This window comes from Notolepis coatsorum (assembly GCF_963971535.1).
Source record: "Notolepis coatsorum genome assembly, chromosome: 5".
NCBI classification, from domain to species: domain Eukaryota; kingdom Metazoa; phylum Chordata; class Actinopteri; order Aulopiformes; family Paralepididae; genus Notolepis; species Notolepis coatsorum.
The window spans coordinates 58,078,455-58,089,133 of NC_140169.1; the positions used below are offsets into that span (position 1 = coordinate 58,078,455).

Consider the following 10,679-nt stretch of genomic DNA (forward strand, 5'->3'; position numbering starts at 1 on the left):
TCTCTAACCCCGTCCTGGTGTGACTGGGTGAGGGGGGGGGGGGGTCTCTAACCCCCTGTCCTGGTGTGACTGGGTGAGGGGGGGGGGGGTCTCTAACCCCCTGATCCTGGTGTGACTGGGTGAGGGGGGGGGGGGTCTCTAACCCCCTGTCCTGGTGTGACTGGGTGAGGGGGGGGGGGGTCTCTAACCCCCTGTCCTGGTGTGACTGGGTGAGGGGGGGGGGGGTCTCTAACCCCCTGTCCTGGTGTGACTGGGTGAGGGGGGGGGGGAGGTCTCTAACCCCCTGTCCTGGTGTGACTGGGTGAGGGGGGGGGGGGGGGGAGGTCTCTAACCCCCTGTCCTGGTGTGACTGGGTGAGGGGGGGGGGGGGTCTCTAACCCCCTGTCCTGGTGTGACTGGGTGAGGGGGGGGGGGGTCTCTAACCCCCTGTCCTGGTGTGACTGGGTGAGGGGGGGGGGGGTCTCTAACCCCCTGTCCTGGTGTGACTGGGTGAGGGGGGGGGGGGTCTCTAACCCCCTGTCCTGGTGTGACTGGGTGAGGGGGGGGGGGGGGTCTCTAACCCCCTGTCCTGGTGTGACTGGGTGAGGGGGGGGGGGAGGTCTCTAACCCCCTGTCCTGGTGTGACTGGGTGAGGGGGGGGGGGGAGGTCTCTAACCCCCTGTCCTGGTGTGACTGGGTGAGGGGGGGGGGGGGTCTCTAACCCCCTGTCCTGGTGTGACTGGGTGAGGGGGGGGGGGGTCTCTAACCCCCTGGTCCTGGTGTGACTGGGGGGGGGGGGGGGGGGAGGTCTCTAACCCCCTGTCCTGGTGTGACTGGGTGAGGGGGGGGGGGTCTCTAACCCCCTGTCCTGGTGTGACTGGGTGAGGGGGGGGGGGTCTCTAACCCCCTGTCCTGGTGTGACTGGGTGAGGGGGGGGGTCTCTAACCCCCTGTCCTGGTGTGACTGGGTGAGGGGGGGGGGAGGTCTCTAACCCCCTGTCCTGGTGTGACTGGGTGAGGGGGGGGGGGGTCTCTAACCCCTGTCCTGGTGTGACTGGGTGAGGGGGGGGGGGGTCTCTAACCCCCTGTCCTGGTGTGACTGGGTGAGGGGGGGGGGTCTCTAACCCCCTGTCCTGGTGTGACTGGGTGAGGGGGGGGGGTCTCTAACCCCCTGTCCTGGTGTGACTGGGTGAGGGGGGGGGGGGGTCTCTAACCCCCTGTCCTGGTGTGACTGGGTGAGGGGGGGGAGGTCTCTAACCCCCTGTCCTGGTGTGACTGGGTGAGGGGGGGGGGGAGGTCTCTAACCCCCTGTCCTGGTGTGACTGGGTGAGGGGGGAGGTCTCTAACCCCCTGTCCTGGTGTGACTGGGTGAGGGGGGGGGTCTCTAACCCCCTGTCCTGGTGTGACTGGGTGGCCTATTCTTTAATCCCAGCCCAAGAGTGCTTCCGCGTTTTCCCTGATTGGCCGCGCCAACGCCTAGCACGCCCCGCGGCAGAGGCGCATAGGTTGCCGCGGCATTATGCAGCCGTAATCCCCCCTGTTTTAACATCGACGGTTAGCTCAACTCGTTCGCCGCCTTGCTGTGGAGCCTGCGGTGCGGTTGGTGACAAGTTCGAATCACTTCAATTTTTTTTTTTTTTTTTTTTTTACGTTTAATTAATTTATCATCTCTCTATATAAACGTGCATTCTTTCGCCGGTTAAGTTTAGGCATTCTTTCGGAGTTGGTTAAGGTTAGGGTTAAGTTTAGGCATTCTTTCGGAGTTGGTTAAGGTTAGAGTTAAGTTTAGGCATTCTTTCGGAGTTGGTTAAGGTTAGGGTTAAGTTTAGGCATTCTTTCGGAGTTGGTTAAGGTTAGAGTTAAGTTTAGGCATTCTTTCGGAGTTGGTTAAGTTTAGGCATTCTTTCGGAGTTGGTTAAGGTTAGAGTTTGTCGCAGAGCATGGCAATAGAATGCCTGTCTGTCTTTCTTTCGCCGGAGCAGCAGCCTATTTCCGCTCTGCCGCTCTTCCGCGCACCGCGGTCACATGGTGGCCAATCAGAGAAACGCGAAGCACTCTTGGGCTGGGATTAATATAGACGTGACTGGGTGAGGGGGAAGTTGCACTGAAATAACAAGTCATCACAGTCAACAAAGGCGGCTCCTCGGCTAAGCGGCTCCTTGACCCCACTGACCTCATGAGCTCCTCCACCTTGTCGTCGATGTCCAGGTCTTCCTCCGTGGGCTCGAAGCCGAACGCCCGGGCGGCGGCGGCGCTGTTCATGGGGTAGCGTGGCGGCGACAGCTTCCCGTTGGGCGTGGCGGCCAGGCTGTCGCGCCCCCCCCCGTTCTGCGCCAGCGCCACCACCAGAGACACCGAGGAGGAGGGCAGGACGGCGGAGGGCGGGGGCGGGCCGGGGGGAGGGGAGGTGTCGTAGCTGTTGCTGGGCGACGGGGTCAGCACCCCTCCTCCGCCGCCGGCGCCGTGGAACTGCGTCTGCGTGGCGGTGGACACTTTGGGGCGGAGGACGCCGTTCTCGGTGGCGTTGTTGTTGTTGTTCCCGTTGCATGAAGTAGAAGAGGTCGCGGTCGCTGAGGCAGTGTTGTTGTTGCTGCTGGCCGCCGCGCCAGAGGAGGAGGCGGGGTTGTTGTTGTTGTTGTTGTTGCCGTAGGAGGACGAGGAGGAGGAGGAGGAGGAGGCGCGGCGGCCGAACTTGTCGCCGTGCTCGCGGTCCAGCCGCTCCAGGGTGTCCAGCGCGTGCAGGATCTCCTGCTTGGTCATGCCGGAGCGCCGCAGCCGCTGCAGCAGGTCAATCTGCTCGATGGTGAAGCGCGGCTCCTCACTGAACTCAGACATCCTGCTGCTGCTGCTGCTGCTGAGAGAGGGGAGGAGAGGAGGGGAGGGGAGGGGAGAGGAGAGAGTAGGAGGAGAGGAGAGGAGGAGAGAGGGGAGGAGGGGAGGGGAGGGGAGGGGAGAGGAGAGAGGAGGAGAGGAGAGGAGGAGAGAGGGGAGGAGAGGAGGGGAGGGGAGGGGAGGGGAGAGGAGAGGAGGAGAGAGGGGAGGAGAGGAGGAGAAGAGGGAAGGAGAGGAGGGGAGAGGAGGAGGAGAGGAGAGAGGAGGAGGAGAGGAGAGAGGAGAGGAGGGGAGGGGAGGAGGAGAGGAGAGAAGAGGAGAGGAGAGGAGAGAGGAGGAGAGGAGGAGAGGAGAGGAGAGAGGAGGAGGAGAGGAGAGGAGGAGAGAGGGGAGGAGAGGAGGAGAAGAGGGAAGGAGAGGAGGGGAGGGGAGGAGGAGAGGAGAGAGGAGGAGGAGAGGGGAGAGGAGAGGAGGAGAGGAGGAGAAGAGGGAAGGAGAGGAGGGGAGAGGAGGAGGAGAGGAGAGAGGAGGAGGAGAGGAGAGAGGAGAGGAGGGGAGGAGGAGAGGAGAGGGGAGGGGAGGAGGAGAGGAGAGAAGAGGAGAGGAGAGGAGAGAGGAGGAGAGGAGGAGAGGAGAGAGGAGGAGGAGAGGAGAGGAGGAGAGGGGAGGAGAGGAGGAGAAGAGGGAAGGAGAGGAGGAGGAGAGGGGAGAGGAGAGGAGGGGAGGAGAGGAGGAGAAGAGGGAAGGAGAGGAGGGGAGGGGAGGAGGAGAGGAGAGAGGAGGAGGAGAGGGGAGAGGAGAGGAGAGGGGAGGGGAGGAGGAGAGGAGAGAAGAGGAGAGGGGAGGGGAGAGGAGGAGAGGAGGAGAGAGGGGAGGAGGAGAGGAGAGAAGAGGAGAGGGGAGGGGAGAGGAGGAGAGGAGGAGAGGAGGAGAGGAGGAGAGGGGGAGAAGAGGAGAGCAAAGGAGAGAGAAGAGGAGGAGAGCAGAGGAGAGAGGAGAGGGGGAGGAGAGCGGGAGAGGAGAGGAGGAGAGAGGAGAGGAGGGGAGCAGAGGAAAGAGAAGAGGAGGAGAGCAGAGGAGAGAGGAGAGGGGGGAGAGGAGAAGAGGAGAGGAGGGGAGGAGAGGAGAGAGGAGGAGAGGGGGAGAGGAGGAGAGGGGGAGAGGAGGGAAGGAGAGGAGGGGGAGAGAGGAGAGGAGAGGAGGAGAGGAGAAGAGGGGGAGAGGAGGGGAAGGGAGGAGAGGAGAAGAGAGGGGGAGAGGAGAGAGGAGAGGAGAAAGGAGAAGAGGGGAGGGGAGGGGAGGAGAGGAGGAGAGGAGAGGAGGGGAGGGGGGAGAGGAGAGGAGGGGAGGGGAGGGGAGGAGGAGAGGAGGAGAGGGGGAGAGGAGAGATGAGAGGAGAGAAGGAGAGAGAGGAGAGGAGAGGAGAGAGAGCGGGAGGGAGTGATGGAAGGCAGGAAAGTGTGTCGGGATGGAGATGAGGGAGAAAAAAAGAGAGCGAGGCAGGAGATTGAGAAGGAGGAGGAGAGAGGGAGTGGACAAGGAGAGAGGGAGGACAAGGAGGAGGAGAGAGGGAGAACAAGGAGAAGGAGAGAGGGAGGAGGGGTTAATTAGATGGGGTGGAGAAGAAAGGGAGTGAGAGAAAATAAACAGGGGAAGAAAATAAAGAAATGGCAGATGATAAAGAGAGAGAGAATGATGAGAGCGGGGGAGAGAGAGAGAGAGAGAGAGAGAGAGAGAGATGGAGGTAATGAAAGAAAAGGAGAAGGAGGGAGGTCAAAAAAGAAATCAGCTATTTTTGGGAACCAGCAGGCGACACATGCAGAGCCAGAGACAGAGAGTCACCTTGACAGCTGATTCTATCTGAGCCACATCACCACCTGGTGGTCACTACAGCACATCACCACCCGGTGGTCACTACAGCACATCACCACCTGGTGGTCACTACAGCACATCACCACCCGGTGGTCACTACAGCACATCACCACCCGGTGGTCACTACAGCACATCACCACCCGGTGGTCACTACAGCACATCACCACCTGGTGGTCACTACAGCACATCACCACCTGGTGGTCACTACAGCACATCACCACCTGGTGGTCACTACAGCACATCACCACCTGGTGGTCACTACAGCACATCACCACCTGGTGGTCACTACTACAGCACATCACCACCTGGTGGTCACTACAGCACATCACCACCTGGTGGTCACTACAGCACATCACCACCTGGTGGTCACTACAGCACATCACCACCTGGTGGTCACTACAGCACATCACCACCTGGTGGTCACTACAGCACATCACCACCTGGTGGTCACTACAGCACATCACCTCAGTGTTCAGCACCACCCGGTCGCTGTATGTTTTTCACAAGCACTTTGCCGGGCTCCAGATCAATGCAACTGAAATCCAACTGCGGCAGATCACACACAACCCCCCCCCCCCCCACCCCACATATGTTGTATTCTGCGTCCTTTCCCAGGCTGCTGATGATAAATAGCTTTAAGAGGGTCGATGCCAGTTCTTTTCTCTTCATCTCTTCATCTTTTTTTCTCTCTCTCTCTCTCTCTCTCTCTCCCTCCCCAACAGCGCTATGTACTGAGATCTAGGATACTTAAGCAAATGCCCGAGGGTACAACTTTTCACTTTGACCATGGGATAAAAAGTGATATGGCAGGGCCAGTCATCATCCCCAAGTGCCTAGTAGGGAAACCTAGTTTATAAGGATATAACACATGTATGCTCCTACACCTGCAGTAAATCATTATCAAACACAGTCACACAAACACTGGGAAGACCATTGCTAGATTCAACCTATACAGAGCTCAACAGGCTACTGAGGTTACCGAGCACTTTCCACAAAAGCTTTTTTTTTTTTTTTTTTTTACTACCACACTGCAGAAGGTTAACCTTTCACTACCCCACTACAAAGGGTTAACCTTTCACTACCACACTACAAAGGGTTAACCTTTCACTCCCACACTACAGTGAAAGGTTAACCGTATGTAGTGTGGTAGTGAAAGGTTAACGTTCTTTAGCGTAGTAGTGAAAGGATAACCTTCTGTAGTGTGTTAGTGGAAAGGTTAAAAGACTCAATCTCTGTATGTATGTTTTTTTTTTTTTACCTTATCCATGTGGAGTATATTCACATGAGAGTTTAGTCTGTAGATGGCAAATACGCTATTTGGAACATTCACTGTAAATCGTGAATATAGATGGCAGTATTTATATTTAACTCCATTGTTTACAAACATTACCAAAGTAAACAAACAGTTTGCGGCCACAAAATTGCAGTGAATGAATTAAAGAAAGAAAACTGCATATTTACCAGGCGTTTGGTTCGTCCTTGTATCAAGAAGAACGCAAGTAAATTAACTAGAGAGAATGAAATCCTTGTGTCCCTTGTAAGAAATCATTGACTGCTGCAGATTAACAAGTTAGTCAGCTATTTACTCGGTTAACTATTCACTATGGTTAAGGCTAGTACAACTAGGTAGAATGCAAAGGGTAAGAAATAACGTCAAGTTCGTCAACCTGTATATATACCTGTACTAGCCTTACTATAGTACTAGTACTATATACCTGTATGTCCCTATGCCATAAATGGCATGCATGTTGTGTATGTCATAGATAAATGTCACCCTGATGTAAACAAGACAAACGTCTTTCTCTGGTCTGCAACATCCCCATAACAATTGTGTGTATCGAGCCGTACTGTATTATTGTACCCATGCTGCAATCTGTTAAATAAAGTTCTCATTCATTCACCCCTATAAGGGCAAACGAAAAACAGGTTAGAACTTGGCTCAACGCCATAGGCTACAGTTCAATAAGTAAGCGACTAGGAAACAAATAGTCTGAGGAGTGTAGAACACTGCATGTATGACAAAACTGTATTCGAGAGAGATCCTAACTGTAGTGCTCCCTGACACATGGCATGATGGCGGGCGGCGTCAGGTGTTGTACAGTGTAAAATGTACAGCAGCATATCAACTCCACATACACGTCACTACTAGTACTTCAAAACAAGAGCCAGAACAACTTCAAATCCACTCCACCTCGGGATAAAATGATAAAACGTCAAAATAACAACATCTTGTGTAAACGTGTCGGTCGCTGCCTGGTCATTCAAACTGGAATAATAGGCCCAGTCAGATGTTGTTGAGGACCCGATAACAGCCCCTGTTTGATGAGATAGTCCCGGGGGGGGGCCGTAACATATTAAAGATGTTAGCTATAATTGAATAGACTGGTGTGTGTGTGTGGCATAGATGGAAGGTCACACAGCGGTGGGAACGAAAATAATTAAAGAAAATCCTTTACACGCAGCATTGTGCAACTTTGCAGTGAATTAAATAACAATTCATTCGGTTGGAGACTCCCTGCGGAACCCTGACCCCAACTTCGGTAACGACAGTTATCCTACAAAACAAGACGTAAACACACACCGAATGTCAAAACTAAAGTTAGTACAAAAGCCAAACTCTCGTTTCGTGCAGACTATATAGGCTAACATCTTCAACTAAACGTGATTGATATACCATTGCCTGTAGTTTTAAATGCGTGTGTTACTGAATGGGAGAGAGAGAGAGTGTGTCTTGCTAAAAGAGTGTTGATGGGTCGGGTTTATTATTCATTCAACCAACAACAACAACAACAGACACTGAGGAGGGCAAACAGTGCGACTAAATAAAACGGATAACGTTTACAGCCCTGGCAGTGCCATTGATTGATTGATTGCCAACTTTATTTAACAGATTGCAGAATGGGTACAACAATACAGTACGGCTCAATACACACAATTGTTAAGGGGATGCAGACCAGAGAAAGACTTTCGTCTTGTTTACATCAGGGTCCCCCATTTTCAATTCATAGTGACATAATGACACATACATGACATACAGATACACATACAGTACTGCTACATCTATACATTTATGACATACCAGATTTACAAATACAGTACTGTTTGTGGTACAAAAAAATTGTTTAAAAACAAGAGAGTATATATACATTTGACGAAGAAACTGTACACTGGATATATCATGCACGCCCTTTTTATTAAAAGGCAAAAGGAAACGTGAGCCAATACATCCCACCATGTTTTAACATAACCCAACTAACGCTATAGCCATCTCTAAAGGGAACCAACCGTTCATCTTCTTCAAGAAGGTTGGTTAGGTTATAGCTATGTAGTGTTAAACATGGTGGTGGGGGATATTATGGGCTAGCTGGCTGTCTCTATATCTTCTCTCCTAGCGTTGTTAGCCACGGTGGCTAAGCTAGCTCAACGTTTTGCTAGGTTTAAAAATAACATAACATTCACAGAAAGAAGCCCCGTGTCTCTTACCTCGGTTCAGTTGACCATTTAACCTTTAACGTCTCCAACGAAGACCGCGAGTGTATTTTTTATTTTTTTCACAACCCAAACCGAGGAAGAACAGGTTTCGGTAACACAGTGTGTTGTGCCCTGCTGCCCGCCGACCCTTTTCTCCCCAAAGATCTCAATTCACAGTAGAGGCGAATTTCGCCCCTCTGCTTTGTCTGTCTGACGACAGCCATTATTGACAACGAACACTTCGGCGGAGGTGAGAGAAGGGAATTGTAGTTCTTTCTTTTCCCGAATCCCGCCCGCTAGGCGTTGGGGAGGTCGGGACTGAGAACTACATGTCCCTAAAAACAAAAGAGGAAAGCGAGTGACACACGAACACCTCGGCGCAGGTGAGAAGGGAATTGTAGTTATCTTTCTTATCGAATCCCGCCCGCTAGGCGTTGTGGAGGTCGGGACTGAGAACTACATATCCCTAAAACAAAAGAGGAAAGCGAGGGAGCCGCCTCTTCAACAACTGATTAATTTGAAATGTCACACAAGAGAGCGATTTTATAAAACAAGGGGAAAAGAAAGACAACATAGAAGACAAGCTGGTCAGACTACTGCTTGACCTGACTCCTAGAACCCACCTCACCCCTGCCCACTTTGACAACCTAGGATGGCTTAGAGTAGACGACAGAGTACAGCAACTTGCAATGGGCCTGGTCTACAAGATACACTACACGACCAAGGTACCCATGTACATGTCAAAATACTTCCCAAAGGTCAGTGAATACCACGATCACAACACCAGAGGGAGCTCCACAAATCATGTTAAACCCAGATTCGGTTCAAACAAGGGACTAAACACGTTTCGCAATTATTTTGATTGATTGATTGAAAAGTTTATTAACAGATTGCAGAATGGGTACAGTACAGTACAGCTCAATACATACAATTGTTAAGGGGATGCAGACCAGAGAAATACTTTCGTCTTGTTTACATCAGGGTCCCCCATTTTCAATTCATCATATTATTTATTTATTTATTTATTTATTATGCCACATCAATGTGGAACGCCCTACCCAAAGCTGTAAAGGAATGTGAATCACTATACCCACTTTCAAAAACACTCTCAAAAAACACCTACGTGAGACTGCAATTCGAAACTGGCCCCTACAAATGTCCTAACCTAGTTGTACAGTAAATTACCAAGTATGGCTTTGTCAGTATTCCAATGTACAGTGTACAATGTGTGTGTCCCCCCTACCCAACACCCCCACCTCCAATGTACAGCCCCCACCCACCCACCCAACCCTACCCCACCCACCCAACCTCCTCCAATGTACAGTTTCTACGTCAAATGTATATACACTCTTTTTCTGGACACTTTTGTATCACAAACAGTACTGTATTTGCAAATCTGATATGTCATAAATGTATAGATGTAGCAGTACTGTCTATCTGTATGTCATGTATGTCATATATGTTATGATGAATTGAAAATGGGGGACCCTGATGTAAACAAGACGAAAGTCTTTCTCTGGTCTGCATCCCCTTAACAATTGTATGTATTGAGCTGTACTGTACTGTACCCATTCTGCAATCTGTTAATAAACTTTTCAATCAATCAATCAAAACGGAAGGGTGTAGGGGAGAGAAGGGATGGTGGTTGCAAGGGGGTGATTACTGGGATTCCAATCAAGGTTAGTATAGAGCAGCTGGTATGGGATTTGAGGAGTAACGGGCGTAATGGGAATGTTAAGAGTGCAGAAAGGATGAAGAGAGGGGCAGATAGGATAGAGTCGGAGACGGTAGTTATTCAGTTTGAGGGTGAGGTTGTTCCTAAAGAGGTGTTTGTAGGGTATATGGCGATCAGGGTTAGGGAGTTTGTTCAGAATCCGCTGAGATGCTATAGGTGCCAGGAGTTTGGCCATATAGCCGTTGCGTGTAGGAGGAAGCTGAGGTGTGCAAGGTGTGGCGGGGAACATGAATTTGATGTGTTGTAGCTGTGGTGGGGGGCATAGTGTAGCGTTTAGGGGTTGTGAGGTGATGAAGAGGGAGGTAGTGGTTCAGAGAGTGAGAAGGGAATGAAAGATGTCGTATGCGGAGGCAGCATAGGGTGGTAGGTCAGGGAGATCAAGGTAAGGGTCAGGGGGTTGAGGAAGGGCATTTGGCAGAAAGGGTGGTGCAGGAGGTTAAAAAGAGGGTGTGGGAGGAGACATTTAATATTGGGGCCTTTGTGGCAAGAGTGGTTAACGCGACAGCTTTGGTTAAGACTAGAACGGAAAGGATCAAGTTGGTAGTTAAAGTGGCAATTCTGCACTTGGGTATGGAGGGTCTGCGGTGGGAGGAAGTGATTAGTGAGTTGAATAAGGGGATTGTAAGTAACCAAGAAGGCCAGAGTCAGAACTCAGGAGGCAGTGAGTGCATCACAGAGGGGGGCCTAGTCGGGAAGTAGCAGCGTTAGCTGCACTTCATGATGGTGAAGGGAATGGACATTGTAGGAGGGAATGATACCAGAAGGTGGCGGTAGTGCCCTACATAGTTGGT

The 10,679-nt window shown here is 51.8% G+C and overlaps 1 protein-coding gene across 5 annotated transcripts in view; it reads right to left on the reverse strand.

The window, feature by feature from the left end:
- The window catches only part of LOC311229189 (homeobox-containing protein 1-like), a 64,055-nt gene extending 55,752 nt beyond the window's left edge, over nt 1-8,303 (reverse strand). For 4 of the 5 annotated variants that reach the window (XM_084315254.1, XM_084315252.1, XM_084315253.1 and 1 more), the window contains exons 1-2: nt 8,166-8,303; nt 2,152-2,832 (exon numbers count right to left, since the gene is read on the reverse strand). In XM_084315254.1, coding sequence (XP_084171380.1) covers nt 2,152-2,813 — 662 coding nt within the window. In that variant the 5' untranslated portion in view covers nt 2,814-2,832; nt 8,166-8,303. The remainder of the gene's footprint in view (nt 1-2,151; nt 2,833-8,165) is intronic. The other variant, XM_084315251.1, reaches the window with a different exon arrangement.
- Between the last annotated feature and the right edge of the window lie 2,376 nt (nt 8,304-10,679).